The sequence below is a fragment of the Onychostruthus taczanowskii genome, unplaced genomic scaffold (assembly GCF_017590055.1).
Source record: "Onychostruthus taczanowskii isolate IOZ18803 unplaced genomic scaffold, ASM1759005v1 scaffold22, whole genome shotgun sequence".
NCBI lineage: Eukaryota > Metazoa > Chordata > Aves > Passeriformes > Passeridae > Onychostruthus > Onychostruthus taczanowskii.
The window spans coordinates 12577786-12600568 of record NW_024499462.1 but is presented as its reverse complement, the minus strand read 5'-3'; the positions used below and the strand labels follow the sequence as shown (position 1 = coordinate 12600568).

The following is a 22783-nucleotide window of genomic DNA, read 5'->3' as shown; positions in this document are numbered from 1 at the left end:
TGGTCCCAGGTATATTTAACACCAGGTATAGATGGAGCACGTATGGTTTCACTGCAACTTCTCATCAAGAGATTCTTCCAGATCCTCGGAAAGTTCCACTGGTGCCACAACATGCGCTCCCTCACTAGCAGCCAAACATAGCACCTGCCTAAGTGCCAACAGGCCATAAAATATCTCCAGGAGTACTCCCAGAGCAGCTTGAGGCACTCCAAAACCAGCATTAGTGACTGCTACAGACTAGCAGTGCTTTTTTAGGTGCGACAATAAACATTTGTGAAAACAGATAAAGAACAGGCTGCCCACTGAAAAGGGGAGAGGAAGAAAAGGTGCTCACAAATCTGGAAGCCATCAGGCCTATTTGGTTAGAGCTGGCACCTCCAGAAAGAATAATGTCACATGAGCATAGGAGAATGGCACACAGCAGCCAGGCTGTGTGTCATAGGGAGCAGTGACATGGCAAACAGGCAGCAAGGATATCTTGCAGAGGAGACAGCAGAAACAGTGAATTATCAGCAGAGAACCATAAAGGAAAAAGTGGGAATATGTGGGAAAGAGCTAAAAAAGAGGTTGTGATGAACTGCTCTCAAACAAAAAAAAATTTTTAGTTTTAGAACCAATACAATCCTGTGTTACTGCTTTCCCTAACAGTTCCCCTAACATTGCTGCAGAGTATTTGTACAGAACAGCCAACTGAAAGGAGTCTCTTGAGCTACCAGGGCTAATCCTCTGTAGTTTTCAAAGACTGTATGGTTTACTCCAGTTCATAAACTGACTCAAAAGAGTTTCAATTCTTTTTCTAGATTGGAAAGTCATTGCTGAACCTTCCTGGTTAGTTGTTCTGGGCTGTCAATCCTGTCACCTATATTTGAATAGTGTTGCTGGTATTTGCTCAACATCTACTTGAAGATTGCAGTCACCTCATTCAATATTTTGCTAGGTGGAAGAAGCCTTCTCTCCTTCTCTCCATTTCTATGGCTGCTCTACCTTACATTTATTTTCCTTGAAAGGGGCTGATTCTTTTAAGTATGGTATTTCCAGTGAATTCCCCCTTGTGCATTAGACACTAATATCAACACCTTCCTATCTCTGTTAGACATGTCTACCTGAGGCTCATTTGTTTACGTTTGCCTTTTTTTTTCAGAGATTCATAATCTTGCTGGCTTATTATTGGTGAGGCACAAATATGCCCAGGTCCTTTGCCTCTGCTATCAGTACCAGCTGTAAAGACTCAGTTTCCTCTATTTTGTCAATATTGCTAGTACTTGTGCTGGAGGTAGAAGTGCCTTCTTTGCTTTTTATAGCAAGTAGCCATGTTTGCCCCTCATTAAATAAATTTTGTTTTGTAGTAGGATCCCTAAAGGCAGGTTTGCATGTACTTGTACTATCCTAAAACTGTCCTGTTCATCTTCATAAAAATTATTTCCATAGTATAATTTCATGTTGGGTTTCTACTTTGGTTGATTAATAGCATTAGTGCTTACAACTTCTCTCAGACTAGCTATTTCACATTTTGTTTTGTTTCTAAAGCATTTGATGCACGTGTCCTTACTGCAAAGAAATCCTCCAGGAACCTGAGAGTATTGTTCTCCCTTAATCTCTTTACAGAATGGGTTAACTTTCCCCTCAGTTACAGCTACATGTGAGGACCATGTACTTTCCCTCAGCCTTCTAAAATAAAAATTTTACCATCTATGGATTCTTTTTGTTTCTTGTGTTTATGTTTGTTCTCTTTCTTTCCTAAAGACTGTTTCTGGTCAAAGATTTCTTGGGTTGTGTTGTCATTTGCACCACAGCTACTGAGCTAGACCAAATCAGCTTTATTTTGTTGAGGGGTAGTGTAAACTCGCACTAGAGTTTATCTGCTTCATTAGGTAAGAGGTAAAAGATACATTAGGAATCACAATAAGCCAATATGAATCCAGAGTAGTTCAACTGGTTTCACTTAGAAGGACATTGCTGTAACTAAGAACAAAATTAAGATTGTCCTTTGCTTTTTGTGTTCTTTAGTCTTTATTTCCCTCTTTATTTGTTTCTCTAGTTCTCAGTATTCTTATCCTTTCTAATTTCTGCAGATTCATATCCTCTGTTGATGTTTGATCGTGCTGTGTATCTGCCTGCTGAGCATATCAATGTCTGCTTTTCTTTCAGCTTACTCATTACAGCATCATACTTTAATACAACTCTCATTGAAAAGTCATCTATTCTTTCTCACTGAAGGCTCCCCAGACACAAGTTTTCTTATGTTTAGTTTTTGGTCTCACTCTCTACTCTTACAGTGTCTGCTTTTATGAGATTAATTATTAATGGTATGTCTTTCAAATACACATCAGTATGGCAGCCTTCAGATTCACATTAGGCAATTTTAGCACCTGGACACTGCAAGTTAATTGTTTTGGTGAAACAAAAGAGTCAGTATGTGCTCTTGTAGGCAAGTTTAAGATGAAAGGACTAGACATTTGCAGTTACAGATCTGGAACCATATAATCAGTTGGTGTTAATGCTAGCATTTCAATCTTTCTTATGTTACTTAAATTGTGCTTTTTCCTCAGTATCCACTTGGCACTGCTGGAAGAAGCAATGTTCTGATCCCAAGGCTGGTTTGGCTCCATAAGTTTAATTGAACACTGAATTAGTTATCATAGAATCATAAAATGGTTGGAAGGCCTCCTAAAGATCATCTTGTTCCAACTCCCCTTTCCATGGGCGGGGCACCTTCCACTAGACCAGGTTGCTCAGAGCCCCATCCAATCTGGCCTTGAACACTCCCAGGGATGAGGCACCCACTTCTCTGGGCAACCTGTTCCAGTGCCTCAGTACATCTAATCTAAATCTCTCCTCTCTCAATTTAAGATAATTCCTCCTTATCCTATCAGTATCTATCCATCTAAAACATATCTCTCCCTCTTTTTTATAAGTTCCCTTCATGTACTCGAAGGCCACACGGAGGTCTACCCAGAGCCTTTTCCAAGCTGAAAAATCCCAACTCTTTCAGACTGTCTTCACAGGAGAGGTGCTCCATCCCTTGGATCATCTAGATCCTTTAGATGCTAGGAATTCCACATCTTTCCTGCACTGAGGACCCCAGAGGTTTATGCAGTGCTCCATGTGGGCAGAGGAGCAGAATCTCCTCCCTCCACCTGCTGGCCACTCCTCTTTGGGTACAGCTCAGGATGCTGCTGGCCTTCTGGGCTGTCAGGGCACAGTGTGGGCTCATGCCCAGTTATATCCAGCCCAAGAGACTGTTCACAAGGATGTAATTCCAGCGTCTTTCTCCAGGTGTGTCCCTGAACCCATAAGCCACAGGGAGTTATTGAATGGCACAGAAGCTCTGTGGCAGCTGCATCCAGCATGTGAAGATAGAGCTGCTTTTCTACCCCTTTGTGGCAGCTGGACTGAGGTTTAGAATTGATCCCTTGCTTGGAGAAACAGTTGAAACTACAGCTATGCATCCTTTTAGCCTGTAGAAAAATGGGTTCACACCCCACTTCCACCATGTTCGTGTACTTTATTTTGTTACAGCCAGTTGAATACTTTGCACTACAAAACAGTTTTAAATGCATATATTCACTGTACATTTTATGTTAGATGCAATTTGAAAAAAGCCAATAATTTAAGCCATCCTTGTGAATACCTTATGAGAGAAAAATCAATTAGAGGCCCCACCAACAGGAACGGAAAGGAAAGGAAAGGAAAGGAAAGGAAAGGAAAGGAAAGGAAAGGAAAGGAAAGGAGAAAGAGGAAAGGAGAAAGGGGAAAGGAAAGGAGAAAGGAACCATGCAGCACACCCAAAAATTTTTCAGGAAAACAAAAAAAAAAGATACCAAGAACAGCAATCAGTGATTAATTTTATCCTAATATCCATAAAAAGAAACAATAAAAAGATTATGGTGATGGAAACTTTAGAAATCATAAAGGCAAGAAGACTATGAACTGTGTACACGGGTCATGTAAGATGAGGAATTGTGAAGGGCTTTGTGATACAGCAAGAGCGACTCAAGCAGGAAATCCCACTTAGTGCAACCTTTACTCTTTGGAATGCCTGGTTGCTTGGTGTTATCAAATCTTCATTAGGAAATCACATAAGACTTAGACAGGTAAGGTACGAGTTATTCAGAAACAATTTTCTGTTTATCTATAGGGTAAACTACCAGGACTACCAATTCTTAGGTACTTCCCAGGGCATGCTGATAACTACCTGAGGAAAAAGGATTTCCCCTCACATTGCATTACACAAAAATTAGATGCAATTTGAAACTTACAACTTCCTCTGAAATACTTGCAGGAAACACAAAGGAAGCAGGACAAGAGGTGACTCTTAACCTGGTCTGGCTTGGCAAATCCAGCATTTCTACCAAAGTACAACATGTATCCTTTATATATAATGAATTTGTTATACTTGATTAATTTCCCAAATTAACTTTTTATCACTTATTCATCATTTGACTCAGCATCCAAAGGTAAGCATCTTTCCTTAGTGTTACTACTATGACTTTGTAGCCTAGGAGTTGAAATTGTCTAAAACGACAGCACTGGAATCTCTGAAACACAAACAGTGTCCACTCAGTTATCTCCTGGCACCTATCAGCTATTCATGGCTGTATGTTCCATCACATGACACCTGGCAGTTTATTCTCTTCTAAGCAGGTTGCATTCAGATATGATCTTCCTGAGTACCTGGTAAGGACCATCAATTCTTTGGAGACTATTTAACTGGTGTTGCCTTTGGGATAGTATGTAGGGTCATTGGATGCTATTAAATTCTGGGCAATAATAGACAAAAAAGATAATTATAAAATGATCTGCCTAGAGAATTATGTATACTTTGAGCCTCAAATGGATTTGTATCAATTATATTTTCCATAATTATTTTTAATGCAATATCCAAGTACTGTAAAATTATATATATTTGTATTGCTAGACTTAAAGTACAGCACCCAATTCTGGGTAAAAGCTGCTTCTAGTTAATACCTTCCTGCAGGTGCTACTAATCCTTGAGCAATATTCCATTCACCTTAAGGTGCAACTTAGCCTGGGTAATGACTAGTTCTTGCTGTTCAATCCTGAGTAATCTTTACAGACACTCACAATCTCCTCCCTCTTCAGTACCAGTTTCTTATCTACTAAGGGAAAAACAAGAGTCAAAACAATCTTAGACCATGCAGACTTAATGTAGCCTGTGAAAATTCCATTTTCCTAAGAACCACTGATGCCAGACACCTGTTTAAAGGATATTGATTCTTTCTTTTCAACCTGAAACTCTATGAGTTTATGCAGAAGTTGTTTTTGTGGAGAGAAATCATCTTTCTCTGCATAAGAAACATTCACTTCAAGGCCAAGTTATGGGATTCCAAACAGTTTGGCAGAAGTTACAAACACTACGTGATCTGGGGTGAGCCAATTGACGCAGAACATTTAATTTCGAAATTCTGTCAGAGGCATGGTCTGCTTAAGGAAACAGAAGGAGCTGGGCAGAGCATTTTTCATTTCTGCTGCTGGGTGCTTTCCAGTGAGATATCCCAAGATATCACTGTGCCAAGGCTAATGCAGCTGTCTTGAGCTTAATAAAGAGGACCTTTTTCCCACTAGTTTTCAATCTATTCAGTAGTTTTTCTGAAAAGACAACAGTAATAGCTGTTTATAAAAGTAGTGCAACACAAGGTTCATGTTTATTCCATTTTTTTAATCTCCCATTCAAACAACTGTTCTTCTTTAATTCTTGAAATTAAACCAGTACTTGCTGCTTAGAGCATCACAAATATTCATTTCAGACAGTGTTGAAAAACTTTCACCAACAGAAGAGGCAGTAAGAAATGTACATCTGTTTTGAAAGCTGGAATATATGGCTTTTACTGCTTCAATTTATTTTTTCTTTAGTTGGATGTCTTACATGAGTACTCAAGTTTCCATATTTGAACCCTTTTCCCTGCACTGTCACTATGGTTATAGCTCTGCTGACAACTCAGGAGAGCTGTACAGCCTACAAAGCGTCTGAGCTGCACAGACCTGTACTGAAGCAGATCTTCACCTGACACTTGTCTCTACCTCAACAGCATCTATTCCAGGACCCGCAGCCCACCTCACACCCTGCTTGAGCACACCACCCAATTTTTCCTTTTAAGATCTGCTGCCATGGTAAGGAGTTCCTGATTCCTTAGCAGTAGTGCAAGATGCCCAAGTCAGTAGGGATATCTTAGTTCAGCAGAACAACTTTGCTCTCACAGTTCGCACCTCAGGGTCCTACCTTTGACACTTGAAGGGGTCTTTTCTGCTCTGAACCCCCTTGCAGGCGGAAGCCCCAGGGGGCACCTCCAGACAGAGTGATGAGCATTTCTTCTTCAGCTCCCATGATTTCTGTGCTTTAGATATTTTGTCTTCACAGCTTCAGTACAGACTCCAGTTCTTAACAGGCAGAATCTTCTATTCCCATAGTCACAATTCACACCACCACTCTCCAGTCCCCACAAGGCCCTCTGCTCACTTTCTCCTTGAAGTTCTCACACACACACGAGTTGAGACTGTCAAACCCAGCCTTCACTGCTCTTCTGGACTCTCAGCTGCTGCTCTGCCTATGATTAGACATTTGATTCTGCCCTTGGTAAGAGGCCAGAGTTGTCCTACACACGTGTCATGTCAATCTCACCCTCTGTGCCCCCCCGCATACATGATGGATCTCTCACCGGAACGTGGCTGAAAATAGCACACCTCCTGTCTCTCCAGAGCTTTGTCTGACACTCTTAGAGCTGGAAGCATTTCAGTAAAAATTTTATTTCCACTTAGCATTCCAAATGCAAATCCTAGAGTCACTCAGTACTCAGGATCCATTAGTTTGAGTTTCGGGCAAGGATATGTCACAGGCACAAACTTGTACAAATCAGGTGATAGCACCTGACCCTATGAATTGAACAAAACCAGCTTGCAATTAACGTGCTCTCCACTTCTATTTCCTCCATGCAGCTAGTGTCATTACACAGCAGCACTATGTGCCTGTCTCGAAAGCCACAGGCAGACTATAGAGGTACAGTGCTCCCTGTGCAGTGTGCTGCTCCCTGACATCCCCTACATCCACTCGTAATACTAGACACTGAGACCAGAATAGCTGGGATTAGCTACACACAGGATTCACAGTTCTCTGCAGGGCACTGCTTACATAGACTCAATGGCCAAGGGAGCCCAACCAGGTAATAGAATCATAGAATCAGAGAATAGTTTGGGTTGGAAGGAACTTTTAAGGATCATCTAGCCCAATCTACTTGCAATGAGCAGGGACATTTTCAACTGTATCAGATTGCTCAGAGTCCTGTCCAATGTGACCTTCAGTGTTTCCAGGGATGGGACATCTGCCACCACTCTGGGCAGCCTGTTACAGTGCTTCACCAGCCTGGTAGAAGAAATTTTTTGCCTTATATCTAGTTGAAATCTACCCTCTTTTCACTTAAAACCATTACCCCTTGTCTTGTAACAAGCCCATTACCCCTTGTCTTGTAATAAGCCCTACTAAAAAGTCTGTCTCTAGCTTTCTTAACAGCCTCCTTTAAGTATTGAAAGACCACATAAGGTCTTCTCAAAACCTTCTTCAGGCTGAACAACCGCAACTCTCTCAGCCTTTCTTAGTAAGAGAAGCCTTCATCCCTCTGAGCATTTTCTTGGCCTCCCTCTGGACCTGCTCCAACAGGTTTATATCTTTCCTGTACTGAGGACCTCAGAACTAGATGCAAGCCTCTGGATGGAATCTCACTAGAGTGGAGGAGAGTCTTTCAGTGGTTTTTCTTTAGGATCATGACAGACACAACCTCCTAGCCATCCCAAGTCAGGGAGTTATACAAGAATTAAAGTCCATGTTCCCCCTTTCCTACAAGGCATAAACCATAGTTTTCTGTTAAGGTCCTGAGGACAAGCTTACCCTTACCTCTTCCTTATTCTGCATGTGCTTAGCTCTCAGTGACTAATAGCCTTATACCGTAACATCCAGAGGATGTACTTTTGCTGTGATGCCATTGCTTGGTTGCCAGTACTATAGCACCACTCATCCAGTGCCATTGCATATTGCTGGTGGGCACAAACCAACACAATCACAGAATGATCAAAGTTGGAAGAGACCTTTGAGATCATCAAGTCCAACCATCCACCCAGCACTGCCACTGTAACCCCTGAACCAGTAAATCACATCACCCAGCACCAGACCCTGATGCCTCTTAAACACCTCCGGGTTGGTTACTCCACCACATTCCTGGGCAAGCTATTCCAATGCCTGACTACCCTAACAGTGAAAACGTTTCTAATATCTAATCTGACTTTCCTCTGTCTCAGCTTTAGACCATTTCCTTTTGTCCTCTCTGTAGCCACAGAAGAGACCAGTCCCCACTTCACAGCAATCTCCTTTCAGGCAGTTGTAGAGGGGATGAGATGCCCCACGAGCATCCTCTTCTTGAGACAAAACAATCCCAGGTCCCTCACCCATTCCTGTAAGACAAGTTTCCTAGACCTTTCACAAGCCTTGTTACCCTGCTCTGGACACGCTGCAGCACCTCAATGCCCTTTCTGAAGTGAGAGGGCCAGCAGGGCCTACTGAAAGCAGTATTTGAGGGGTGGCCTCAGCAGTGCCGAGTACGGAGGGACCATCACCCCGCTGTTGTTAGTAGGGAGCGAACAACTCTTTGCACCTTGGTGCAGAACCGGGCCTGGTTGCTCCCCTGTCGCGGTCTGTCACAGGCCGCTGATGGGGCAGGCCAAGGGCACCGTGGTCAATGGTGGTCGCGGCTCAGCAGCGTTCGGCCGTGCTCCGCTTACGCCGCAGCCGCCCGTGCGGACTGCGCTGGTTTGGGCTGCGCGAGAAGCAGCCCCGTGTCCCTCCCCCGCCCCGCCGGCACGTCAGCGGCCGGAGTCTCCCAGCGCCTGCGCCGCATCCGGGCCCCGGCGGGCGGAGCGCGGACGTGGCAGCGGCAGGCGGGGAGCGGCAGGCGGGGAGCGGCGGGGCAGGAGCCGGAAGTGGGCCCGGCTGTGGCGGCAGCGGTGGTGAGTGAGGCCTGAAGGGGCTCCGGGTGGCCGGGCCCACCGGCGGGGCCGGGCGGCGCCCGCTGCGGGCGGGCGAGCGGGTGGTCGGCATTGAGCCCGGCACCGCACCCGGCGGCCCGGCCGGGGCCCGGAGCCGAGGCGGTGCCGCCGCTGCCGCTTCCTCCTCCGCCGAGGCCCGGTGGCGCCCGGTCGGGTGATTCGTCGGGCCCACCGTGCTGCGCCACGGGAGGCTCTACAGAGCCGCGGGGCTCCCCGGAATGCGCCCGGGCCGGAGCGTCAGCATCGCCCGCGGCCCGGCCGGTGCCGGCGGCCTGCGGGGCCGGGCCGGCTGTCGGCGGGGCCTGCACGTCCAGTGCCTGGGCTGTCCCGGGAGACCCGTCGGTGTCCCGGTGTGGTGCGGCGACACCCGGCGGCTGCGAGTCGGGCCGTCGGTCCGGCACGGAGAACCGAGTGCTTCTTTTTGGTCGGGGTGCGCCGCGAGTCAGATACCCCTCTCTGCAACCTCTCTAATCTCCCGTAATCCGCGGATCCTTCCCCTGGCGTTTGTGCTGTACTGTTCACGCTTTCATTCATTCGAGCTTTGCAAAGGATGGTCATTCCTGGCGGAGATCTGACAACTGAGATTGGTTGGATGTGGTAGTAAAACTTAGTGGTTGTGTGGCTGTGAAAAAAGGAAGAAGTAAAGGAGATGGCATGATCGAAATACAAGTGTAGTCTTGAAAAGGTGGTTATGCAAGATGGGACTCTTGCTTTCCATGTAGATAGTGCTTTAAATGTGTTTTCTGTTGTTGCAATTTGCTTTCACTCTTTCTGAGAAATGCTTTTGATGGAGTAGGGTGAAGCTTAGTTTCCTTTAGTTTGTTTGGCGTTTTTTTTCGAATGCACTGATCTCTGAGAGGGACTGCAAAACAATCCAAACTGGGCTGTAGTTCTTTTTAAACGTACTGGCTAAAGGAAGTGCTTGCTGGGGCGTGAAAGAATTGCTTACACCTATGTCAGAAGTTATCCACAGGCATGAATGTTTGTACTGTCATTGAAAATACAGATTATTTTTTTTCCCCCGGTGTGGTACTGAGTTGGTTGCTAGCTATTAATGTGATAATTCGTTAAAAATATTTCTAGATCCATTTCTGTTACAGGATTATGTAGTCGACTTTACTGAATGTTGGACAGAAATCACTCTCTGAGGCAAAACATGCAAATTCTTTCTTGCTGTTTTTTACAAGCACTGTAAAGTCACATCACTGAAAGGGGAGATGACTACTGATTTTGTACTAAAGTCTTTGTTCTTTATTAATGCGAAGTTTTCATGAATAAATTTAGGGAACTCTGGCTTTAACATTGTTTTTTTTCTTTCCCACAACCTTCTCCTAGAGTAGGCATTCCAGTTATGGGACAGATAGAAATATATGTAACCAAAAACTTCCAAGCTTTCCTCTTTAAAGGAGACTTACTTTCAGTCACATATATACACTCTGTGAAAACATAAATATTTCTGTCCATTTTCATGTGGAACTACCCTTTCTGGTGTGAAGCTGTTCCATTCAGGATTCTTTTGTTGTTGTAGACAGAGTATGACAAGGGCATCAATATGAAGAATATATAATTGCTTCTTAATATGCTGTCACACTCACTCCAGGTTTTAATTTCATGGCTGAGAGCTGACTTATAACAGTCAACACCTATTTAAAATATTATTTCTTTGATGAGTGGTTTGGTGCTTGTACTTCTTTGAATGTTTTTTTCCTGCTGTGGTAGGACTATGTTATCTTCCTGTAACACTTATTATCAGAAGGAGGGTCAAAAATCAAAGGAGGAATTGATGGTTGGCTAAAGAAGGGCAAGGTACAGAGTCACCAACAGTAATCGACAACAAGGTCTCTGCAGAGGAGAGGTGGATGTTTCTTGTTCTTTAGATTTGAAAAGATGTGTTAGGGATAAATTGTGAAGATAGAGCTTGTTTTTATATGTTCAGCAAGATTCATTGTTAACATAGAAAACATTAAAAGACAGTATAAACTGGCAGTAGGTGTTAGGAAAAGCTAATTGTGACCTTTTTTATTTCTTGCAAGTGATGGAAATTGTGTAATGTGTATTTGTGGAGAGGAAGTCAGAGCACAGAGATGGCCAGTGTTACAATGTATGTGAAGAAAACTTGTTTTTTAGTCTTATTCTGTGTATTCCCTTTCTTCCTTCTGTCCTTTTCCCTAAATTTGGAACTGTTCATATAACTTTTTCTAATCCATTATGCTTGTGCAAGAGTCACAGAACTGATTCAGATTACTTCACTCATTGTAACACATATCCACATGTGTGTGGAAGTAGCTAGGAAACAGAGATCCTTCACTGTGGTTTTGTTGATGCTGTATTGTCAGTGACTTTTGCCTCCATGGGGTTGCTCTTTAGAAGCCATGCTCATAGCAGAGTGTTTTTCAAATCTTTTCTTACTTAGGGCTTTATTGCAGTGATAGAGATGTGAATCAATCCCACCAGGAGACTTGAGTCAACAAATTATAAAAGGTTCTTGAAGTAAAAATCTGGTGGTGATGGCAGGGGTTGGAGGTATTGGTAGTTTTAAGGTTAGGTCGAGACTAAGCTGGGTTTTTTTGTATTCAGTTTTTAATCACTTTCACTCTTGTAACTTGTGTACTGTATTGCACCTTGCCCAGCATGATGAATCAGCCTAACAAAACTGGATTTAATGTGGCCTTCTTTAGAGTAATATGGAAGTGATCACACCTTAGGTTCACTTTGAAAACTGTGTCTTATACTTTTTGTGAACTGTTAAAAAAAGTGTTTCTGGCAGTAACTCAAAATGCTTAGATGAAGAAGATGTTACCTGTGGTGTAACAAGTTGAGAATCTGCACAGGCGGGAAGAGAGAGTGCCACATATTACAGCCAGATGGGAGTGGATTCCAGTATTGCCATTTGGGTTGATTTGGACAAATGTGTGGGAGGCATTTGTTACAATGGCCTGTGAGCTTGCAGATTAGTTGGCAGTTTCTGACTTCTAGGGCATGAGTTTCTTTTACGAGATTTCCTACAGAGAAAAAAAAACCCCACCCAGTAATTTTTTATATCTGAAAAGAACCAAGTGTTCCATGAGTGTTCATAGAAGACCTAGTCAAGCTGTCAATGAAACAAAAGCAAGGATATTTCCCTTTCTGAAGAGTGTTCTTAGCTCCAGTCAGGTCTTTGTAAGAATAGCAAAACCTTGCTGCTTCCAGAAAGTTGCAGAACAGAAACATTAAAAGTAGTTTAGGCAATACTTTGAATTACTGGTGCTTTCCTTCTATCCCATCTTCTGGAAATAGTTTTGATTTTTGTGTTAAATTAAATATTTCCTTCGTGGCCATGTGGTTGACTTGAGTTGTGTATTTTTTTGTTGTTGTAGGTTTGTTTTTTTTTTTTTTTTTTAAGTATCAGTCTTCTCAGAAGTTGGAACAAACAGGCTTTTTCTTTCTCTGGGACCAGTAAAAGAGGCAATAGCACCTTTCTGAAGGAAAGTAATTTTGTGTATGCCTTTCCTTTAGAAAATGAACAAGAACTGATGAGATCAAGCTTTTCACTTTCAAAAGGGAGTTAACAGTGAATGCAGACTATAAAAAAATATGAATATGAAGTTTTCAGTGATTTGGGAGATTTGCTCATTGAAATGAGCTCATATGAATCACTAGATTTTTTTAAAGCATGTCATAAAAACTTCACTGTGGTCTGATTTGTTTGGATACTAAGTAATCTTGAAGCTATTTAGATATTCAGCACCTCCTACATTATTCCTGTGTATTTTCCTCCCGTCAGTTCATTACTGATCTTCACTGCTTGTCTGTCTTGTACAGCAGCCTTCTCGTGTAATTGTAGCTTTGTAACTGTGTTGACCAAAACTTCATGGTCAGCTGCCTTTATACAGAGGAATAGAAAATGGTATAGAGTGACTGCTTCCTGCTTTGCTGGAAAATTGTTTGTGGTAATGACCACTTGTCATAGGATTTTTTTCTCTAGCATCAGTCCTGCTTATTTGAGCTTTGTATTGTAACTGCTGAGTAGTAATATGGTGTTCAGCACCATGTGTCAGTATTATGTTTGGCTTAGTTTTGGTGTTTCTTCATGCAAAGGAATAGCCTCAGCATTTTTATCCAGTGAAATGGCCTGTTATCTCCATTTCTCTCTGGCTGACATATGTATTATTTCTGTCATTCTCCATACCCCGGCCACCCTTCATGTCATAAGACAGAGCATGAAATTCTCCCTTTCTGCATATCTCTTCAGGTGACCAGGTTCTAATTTACACAGAGATGTTTTTTGAGTGGGAAAAAAAAAAGAATGTTTGGTACAAATAACTTGTACTGGGGAAGAGGGAAAATGGACTCACTCAGTGACAGCTCTACCACCTTCTCAGAGGCAAATACTCTTGGTCCTGCCTTATGGTATTTCACATCAGTGATGAGCAAGTGTGCCACGAGCCTTATGTTCAGAGCATGTTGACCACCAAAACCATGAAGCAGCCTTGTCTGCAGCTTCAGCACTGGACTTGTTCCTAAGTCTCCCTACCTGACCCTCTGCCAGTGTAGAGCAACCATCAGCTCGTGCTACGGTGGAGGTGAACGTGTGCTGGCTGGCACATGGGCTAACTAAAGGTCTGAGCTGTATTTACCTTTCAGTTGGGACACTGAATTAGAACCATCTTGTTTGTGCAGCTACTTTTTCCACAAAAAATGTAGGAGATTATCTCAAAACTTTTTCTGTGTAAGATGTGCATTAAATCAGCTTACCTCTCAGTTTTGGTATTGAGGAGAGAGCAGCAACAAGCTACAGATACCACTTGCTCAGGCAGGAAATACGGATATTCACATGAGGGAGGGAGGGCTGAAAAGGGAATAGTAAAAGATCATCAGGTGAGATTGAGTGTACACTCACAGCAGTAAGTCAGAAGTGGTTTACAAGGGATGTGCTTGAGTTCTTATTCTATTGTGCTTTAGAAAAACAGGAGAAAAAGCGTGAAAGATTCATCTTCTGCTCTGTAGTAGATCTAGTTCGAGCATTAGATCTGTTCAGGGATTTCTGTAGGTCTAACTTGTGAAAAGTGTCATAGTGGTTATAGCTCAGGAGCTATCCTGTGGAATACTGCTGCTCTGCAGCTCTTCCTGGAGGAGAGACCTGTTTGCAGGAGCAGTGACTAGAAGCCAGGTTTCTCATGTGCAATCCAATAAGCGGGGCAGAAAGAAGAGAACACAGCCCTCCTTCCTTGTCAGAAGGCCCTGCCCACACGTTCCAAGATGTGCAGGTAGAGGAGTCCTCTCGATGTGTTTTTCCTTGCCTGTACTCCCACCTTTGCAGGAGGCACTCTCTTGCTTTACTGTTTGCCCAGAACAGGAGGCGGTGAGTCTGTCATTCCAGTGTGGGCGCACTGATTGCCTGCCTGGGCAGTAAGAGGTTAACCTTTCAGGGAACTTGGGAAGGGAGAAGGTCCCAAAGTCCAGACTTCCTGGCCACATGGCTGCTCAGGTTAGACTGTTTTGCAGAACTAAGTCAAAGGTAGTGTGGGAAACTGGAATTTTTAGAGACTACATGTTATAAACGTGACAGTAAGAGAGTAATCATTTTTAAAACCACTGCGGGCTGATGAAAAATTGTCATGCTCTTGTAAGCTGTCACAAATGACACGTTAACTTTCAAGAGCAAATTACCTTTAAATATTTAAGAGGAGATCTTTTTCTAAACAAAAGCCCTATCTTTGTCTTTATACAGTTTGGAGAATAAAAATGTAAAATTTCATTTATTTCCTTTCATAAAAGTTTAAAATCTAATTTCAGAGTAAGTGTTAATAATCTTTGTATTGACATTTGTCATGTTTACTAGCTGTAGGAGATTAAATGTAGTTTTTATGTTTTGTGCTAGCTTTGTTTTGTAAGTAATTAAATATCTCTGTTATTATACATATATTTTCCCTTTATGGTATGTATGAAAGAATTTCTTCATGTGGATGATTCTTACAGAGCTGTAGTTCTTCCAGTGGCTTTGCTGTACAGTAACTGTGGTGTCAGTCGCTGGAATAATTCTTTAGCATCATATTTTTGGTAATGTTAAGAACCAACCTTAGCATTGTTTGGCATGTGGTAATCAGTGTAGGCAAACCAGTTTGGGGCTTTGATACCTGATTGAATTATGCTGCAGATTCCTGGTCAAGCTTTGCTTCTGGTGGCTCTCCTCTGTGTTGAGATTTACTTTGTATCTCTAATGCACAAGTTCATAGTAGAGTTTGGAGAAAAATTTGAGGGCTACATTAGTTATTTATTTTACTTTTGCTTTGCATTTTTATATAAACTGATGGGTTTTAGTGAATAATTTAATTGCCCTAAACATGCATATTTAGTGTTAGTGTGGATAGTCTTAGCTGAAGAGGCTAACAGTGACATGGAGTGTCCAAAGAATTATAGGTGACGCAAAACATTCTTATGAGAAACACACCATGAGGGAATCTCTTGCCCCTGAAGTCATCTCCTCGATTCTCCACAAGTGAAAGGCACTGTTGGTTATCTGCCTGCTTGCTGTTGTAAAAATTGCCTGTTTGGTTTGGAGCCTTACAATAACAGTTCTGCTTTTCTTGTTATAAAGCTAGTCAGTCTCTTTATACAGTTAGTTAGGGGAGTTGGGAATCTGTCTGTTGAGCAAGATTTCTTGCAAAAGTTTGCTAAGAAATGTCTGTCCTGTATCTGACACTCTGTTTCAGGTCTTACACTGTGGTAAAACTCCTTTAGTGCCATCTTTGCTTGTAATTATTTTCCATTTTTAACACCTTTCATAGGTGAAAATTTTGCTTTGGGAATATCTTTGTTCTCTGAAATGTATGTACATAGCAAGGACTTTAAATCATCTGTTGCTAAAAAATAAGGCAATAGCCCCCTGTGCTGGTCCTGTTCTGGATTCTATCAAACACTTCAAGCAGCTGCCTTTGTGGGTGGTGAAGCTTGCTGCTTGTAATGAGGAAACATGATCGAGTAAACGAACACAGAGGTGACAGCTGAACTTGTTCAGTGTTATTGAAGTGTTATGTTAAGGGATCACTCATCTATATAATGAAATCTATTTTCTGTTGGTCTGATTCTGTGAAGTGAAAGTAGTTTGAAAGGTTTCTCAGGAAGCTTGATAATAATCTGCTATGGAATGGCAAATGATGATATTTCTATCTAAGGTGATCACAGGTCTAACCAGGACGAAATGCTGACTAAGTTGACTAGAAAACATAGTTTCTGAAAGTACTCTTTTAAATAGCTCTTGTAAAGCATTTATCTGACTTGCTGTGCAAGAGTAAGTTATCATTAATGTTTTTGCTTCCCAAGTATCTTAAGATCTCTCACTTATTTGAAAACAGTAGGGAAGCTGACCAGTTTGGTTTTATATCTGCTGAAAGTAATTTTTCCCCCCCTTTTTGCAGGTGAGGTTAGGTTGGGGATGTGAATACAATGAGTGTAAACCAGCAAGCTCACGCGGGGCCTCCTTACGGGCAACCTCAGCCTGGATATCAGGGATACCAGCAGCCTGCCTACGGAGGACAGTCATTGCCAGGGGCTCCTCAGTCGCAGTATGGAGCTTACAATGGGCCGATGCCAGGATATCAACAGCCAGTCCCTCCACAAGGTACTGCTCAGTCAATATTATTGATTGATAACCTGTGAATTATGGCGTGCATGGAATTTCTGCTGTATGCTTACACAATGTCCTATTCCTCTATATAATATCCTATGGTAAGTCTTTGGGTTTTTTTGTGGTAGTGATTATCTTTTTTTCTCTCTGTAATTTGCATGATGCTAAAAATCATGTCGTCCCATATTCTGAGGTTATTGTGTTATCTCTTGTCCAGTTTAGTAGGGTTTACTCTTCTTTTGGTAGCTCATAAAATTAGCATGTTGAGAAACAGTCTGCTTTTTTCTCTATGTCCATGTGCCTATGTTACTGAAGCACCTGACTAGAAGAGTCTCCCTGATAAGGTTATGTTGAGAGGCAGCAGTTAGGGACTGTAACAGATTTATAATTGAAACTGCCTTACATTATTATACAGAAAGAGCTGCACTCCATCCTGAAAGATTGACATACAACTCTATGTAGAAAGAGTATTTCAAGCTATTTTCTCTGTCTTTAAATATAATAAAAAGTTTGTGGACATGGGATAAGCTAATGTGTTCTAGAATTTAACTGATTCTGCAGGATCCTATCCCTTGTTATTTTTGTCTGTTAAAAAAAGTAAAAGTAATTCAACTTTTGTTTTTCTGTTTTCAAAAGAAAGTCTGACTTTAATAAATAACTTTGAGTCTTGGTTTTCAAATATGTTAATTGCTTTGGGAAATCAATAGTGACATTAATATTTGAAATGTAGAGGAGAAAATACTATTGCTTTGAATGCAAGTATGTCTGCCTTTTCAGATCACAGGGATGAATTCAGTTTTGCTAAAATTAGCACAACATTAACTTTAAAATATTTGTTTAGGTTTCAGATGGGTGTTCTAAGGTAATTAGGACTGTGCTGGTCATGCTAATCATCTCTGTACTATTCCCCCTGCAAGTACATCTTCAGTCTTTTGCAACTTCTCAAATTTTGACCCAGACTCAATGAGAAGGATAGAACAATTGAAGTGCCTCTAGTTGTCTTGAAACTAACAGAAGTGAGGGACTGAAATTTGGGTGCTGAATAATTGCACTGTTGGATTTTTGTCTAGATTTAGTGTTGCTTTGAATGCAAGTATGTCTGCCTTTTCAGATCACAGGGATGAATTCAGTTTTGCTAAAATTAGCACAACATTAAAATATTTGTTTAGGTTTCAGATGGGTGTTCTAAGGTAATTAGGACTGTGCTGGTCATGCTAATCATCTCTGTACTATTCCCCCTGCAAGTACATCTTCAGTCTTTTGCAACTTCTCAAATTTTGACCCAGACTCAATGAGAAGGATAGAACAATTGAAGTGCCTCTAGTTGTCTTGAAACTAACAGAAGTGGGGGACTGAAATTTGGGTGCTGAATCCACTATTGGATTTTTGTCTAGATTTAGTAGAGTAGCGTAGTAAAAGAGTTAAGTGTGGTGTGCTAAAGGATAGGTTGTTCAGGTGCTCCATCTTTCTTTTCTTCCCTTAATCCTCTTCCTCCCGTGCTGTCAATAAATCTCTTCTAACAGCACCTTTAATTGGAGAGTTTTGAACTAATTTCACAAGAGTGAAATTTCACAATTTCCTGAAAGTAATGAAAATCATCTCTGAGGGAGGAAAGAAATGCTGCTTCCTGGGAGAGCAGAGTTAGAGCTCAGCCACTGAGCGAGCGCTCTGTCTGACTTGACTGCTCGCTGTAGCCAGCGACTAAATCGTGTTTTCTGTCCAGTGGAACAATGGGGAGAAACTGGGCTTGCTGTACTGAGGGAGAGAAGGGGATTCAAGAAGAACAAAAATTACCACTGATTTGGAAAAGTTGCAGCAGTGCAGCTATTTATAGAAAGAGGCTTTAGCTGTAAACAGTGTGAAGAATGATTAGGGTATTTGTGAAAAGAAACTGATGAGCATCTTCTGTCAGATACTTCAAGAATTTTCAGACTTCACAAGCCTTAAAAGCATTGCTTTTTAAGGGAATTAACTTTTTTCTTCTAGACTATTTATGGTTTGCCTTTTTTCATTTTGGGACAGCTCAGTAAGGACATACCTAGATACCTTGATAACATTCATATAAACTTGTGCAGATTAAAAATGCAGATTTTGTGCCAGTAATGATTGAAAGGTGATGTGACACTGAGGGCAACAAGGTGGTCTCATTTGAACCACACGACTATATTGCACTACTCCAGTAGTATCTCATGTATTTTATTGTTATTATCAGGCAAAGGCCATCCACAGTTTGTGGGGATTTTTTCCCATCTTTTTTTTCTACGACCATCATTCCTGGTCTTAGCAGGCTGTATTAAGGAAATCTCAATTGTCAGGCTGTGCATTTTGGACCTGCTGTTTAGGATTCCTATCTTTAGAAGAAAGAAATGTAAAATTCAGAGCCTTACACAGCAGCCAGAGGTTGACCTGTCAGTGGCTGCTGAGTATGAAATCCCTGTGGAAGAGGAAGTCAAACAACACATTATCAGAGACACAGACAGGTTATAGTAAAAATAGTGACAGTTACCCTTTCCACCACCCCCTCCAACACATTATGTTTGCTGCAAGTCTTTGTGGCAAGACCTATTGTAGTTGCATAATAGAGAGGAGAGAGAATTAATTTCAGAGGCAGAAATTTAGGAAACACTGAGGGGTAAAGGGAAAACTGCCAATGTTATTCTGTAATTTCAAAGTAGTTGTCTTAGGGATTTATTTTTAAAATAACAGTAAAATTGCTTGGGGGACTGAGTGGTGAAATGTTGGGAGTCAGTACCATTCTTAGTCAGGGAGTGTTTTGCTACTGATTTATGTGACAAACCCTGACTCTAACTACGTGGAATCATGGGAATGCTGTGGCAGTGATGATAGTCTTTTTGAGGACCAGAAGTGGAGTGCTGTGGTACTAGCTGAAAGCAGCTGCTTCCTGCTATGAGAATATTGAAAGAACCAGGACAATTTTGTCCCAGTCCTTTAGTCAGTCTGTTGGTTTCCTTCAGATGAGGTTATGCAGTTGAAAGTGCAAACACAATTATGGAATACCAGTAACTATTAGGCTGTAGATTGTTGTACATAGGCTTGCTTTATGCAAATGTTAATACTTGTATTGTGTAAAGACTGCATTTGTAATACGTTGTGCATGGTAGAAGAGAGGGAATGAAGCTTGAGGAACAAGGTGGTAGATGACACGAATTTTGTGTATGAGATTTTCTGGACTGCAGACTGTTCTTAGCATTGGAAAGGCTGTCTCTCAGTGCTTTCTCTCAGGCTTGATTTACTGGTGTATTCTGTCTTTCCAGGTTACTTTCCTTCCTTGGGGTTTCCTTCGAAGGGCTCTCCTGTATCTCTCAACTCTGACACTTCTTCTCTTGCACCTAATTTCATAGGTAAATGGTGTCCTTTCTGTGGGAGTGTTTGTGCTGTGTCACTTCTTCTGTGCCAAGTTCCCATTTAATATGGATACTTATCTCAAAGGTTGGGTACCTGATTGTTCAGGCAGAGGTGGGTAGGACATTTCCCAATCTATTTGTAGGCAGCATTCCAGAAGCATAAATAGGATATGAAGAAATAACCCTAGAAGAAATCCCTTATGCATGCAGATTCATAGATAAAACTTGACTTGTGACTAATGTTTTCTGAAGTTTGATTTTAAAACCTGAATTGACCCATTCAGACTCTGTCAGGTGCAATCCTTAGTTTAAAATAACTCAGTCTCAGCCATGAGAGGGAAGGTGAGGTTTGAAATGATAGCATTGCAAAGAAGTGAAAAATCTCTGCAAACTACCAGGAGATGGTTACTGGAAGTCATGAGATTTGTGTAAGTTGTGCTTTTGTTTAAGGGGAAAAACAAGTCTTTAACTTCCTTGGCTATACTTAGAATCCAAGTATATGTTCAGAATAATTATTTTTCCAAAAGCTGTGACTTGAAGAAGGAAATATCTTTTTGCAACTAGCAATCAAAATGTAAGAATTAGAAATGCTGCAAGAAACCATATTGTACTTTTCCTTTTATCAAACTAGTGGTATTTTGGAAGAGCTATTTCTGGAGGTGTTGATTTGTTTAGAAGGGTGTCAGAAGACAACCATATAGGCTCAGGATTTTGGGAAAAATCATAGGTATTTCCCATTTTGCTGTAATGAGTAAGAACAGCACAAAGATGTTGAGGGTTTGTCAAGAATAATGAATCTTAGGCTAATGAATCACTAGGTACCTATACTTGTTCTGGTTATTTCTTTTTCAGTGAATGTTTGAGGGGTCTGTAGTAGGTGTGACAGAATTATATTTATGATGAGAACTAGGAAAAAATACTTACAAAGGTTTCTCTGAAGTAAGCACATATTTGTCAAATGGTATGCCTGTTAAATTTGGGGGTGGAGGAATTTAACTTAATGTATATTAAAAAACTGTGTGGGGTCCCTCCAGAAATTGGATTAAATATGCCTTCAAAGACAAAAGATAAGAAGGCCAAACAGTTTACATGTAGTGTCAAAGAAAATGCATTGGAAAATAGATGAGAGGTATCACAAAAGAAATTCAAAAGAAATAACATACAAATAGTTGGAGATCAGGATGTGCTTAGCCAGAGGAACATGAAGGTGCTGTAACAGTAGTTTAGAAAAGATGGGATTAAGGAGATAAAAGTATATAAAAATAATAAATGTCTCTAGGAGTAATTAAATCCCGTCTCCAGATGAAAAACAGGTGAAAGTTTAGTAATAAATAAAGAAACCCAAGAAATTATCAGCTATTCATACAAGGTCTAATTCCTTCCTTGACATTGCATCCCCAGGTTTGCTAAGAATTGGATGTAGTAGATAAGATAAAATATATGAGTTGAAGCCTCATGCTTTAGGGTATAAATGGTACTGTAGAACTGAGAGATGGTTCCCCTTATTTCCTATTTTGTAATGATCCCTCACAAGAATGTTTCAGAATCCCTTTGAAACTTGCCATGCCAGTCACTATCAGAGTGACACAACAATGTTTGTGTGTGGGCCTGGTCTCACAGGGCAGTTTTAGTCATCTATACTTAATGATATGTGAAATAGGTTCCCTAGTGGCTAACAGGCATGGTCATTTGTTCTAATTACCAGCATTGTTAATATAGTTTTATTAAAAGGGAAGTTTATATTCTCTTTTTTGGAAGTAAAAGCTGCAGTTAGTCTGCTGGTATTGTATCCAATGTTTTGTGGTCTGTGCAAAGACTGGTTTCTGAGGCAGATATATTTGGGCTGTGACTAAACCATCTCAGTCTGAAGGATGGGAAAGCATTTGTGTTAGCCTCCAAGCTTGAGGGGCTGGAAAAAATAGTCTGTGGTGGCCCCCATTATGCTATATATAAATGTAGTAAGTCTTGTAGTTTTTCAAAATGGAATCTGCTTGCATAGCCTGCTTACCTTTGAGGTAGGGAAAACTCACCTGTAATGGACGTTAGATTCCACTGAATACTCTTGGTTTAGACAAAAATAATTGGACTTGGAGGGAAAAGGATTCAATACCTTACTGACAAGATAATTTTTTTTTCTTCATAAAGGATAAAGTTGTCTTTTGAAGACCTTCCACAGCACATATTTTCTGCTTGATCTGTGTGGAGATGGTAACTAGTGACATGGGCTAAAAATATTTGAGCATAAATTATTTGTTGCTCATGGAGTATTGTTATAGCAATTCTGCACATGGAGTTTTCATGGTGGCTGGTTCAAGCCCTTGTTTCTACAATTTGTGATATTTTAATTTTTTTCCCTTATGTTTGTAGGTTCATTAAGAGCCCCACCAACATCTGGAGCTCCTCCTCCAGCCTCTGGAGCATCTCATCCTTCTGGCCATGTGGCATATAGTCAATTTGAACATGGAGATGTGCAGAATGGAATTCCAGCCTCAGCAGCCCCAATGCAGAGGTGCATATGAGAAGAGTGAATTGTAACAAAATCCCACCGTGGTAGACTCATGCTAGGTCTAGACTTTTTAGATCTAAATCAAACTAAGTTTTTTGGGGTTTTGTAGGATATTGACTTTTGTTATTTTTTTGTAGCAATGTTTTGCCACAGGGATATTCATTAGACTGTGAGTATATCTGGAGAATAAAAACGTGTGAAAGGATGTGAACAGATGTCAGTGACTGATGAAAACATCTTCTCCTCCTAAAATAT

General features: G+C 41.2%; 2 protein-coding genes across 8 annotated transcripts in view; one reads left to right on the top strand and one right to left on the bottom strand.

Moving 5' to 3' along the window:
- Positions 1 to 6566, bottom strand: part of SYNPO2L (synaptopodin 2 like) — a 37045-nt gene extending 30479 nt beyond the window's left edge. Inside the window, exon 1 of the mRNA XM_041404715.1 lies at positions 6242 to 6566. Coding sequence (XP_041260649.1) covers positions 6242 to 6346 — 105 coding nt within the window. The 5' untranslated portion in view covers positions 6347 to 6566. The remainder of the gene's footprint in view (positions 1 to 6241) is intronic.
- Positions 6567 to 8899: 2333 nt separating this feature from the next.
- Positions 8900 to 22783, top strand: part of SEC24C (SEC24 homolog C, COPII coat complex component) — a 39089-nt gene continuing 25205 nt past the window's right edge. For 5 of the 7 annotated variants that reach the window (XM_041404858.1, XM_041404856.1, XM_041404855.1 and 2 more), the window contains exons 1-4: positions 8900 to 9012; positions 16449 to 16651; positions 19933 to 20019; positions 22390 to 22531. In XM_041404858.1, the coding sequence (XP_041260792.1) occupies positions 16477 to 16651; positions 19933 to 20019; positions 22390 to 22531 (404 nt within the window). In that variant the 5' untranslated portion in view covers positions 8900 to 9012; positions 16449 to 16476. The remainder of the gene's footprint in view (positions 9013 to 16448; positions 16652 to 19932; positions 20020 to 22389; positions 22532 to 22783) is intronic. The other 2 variants (XM_041404859.1, XM_041404854.1) reach the window with 1 other exon arrangement.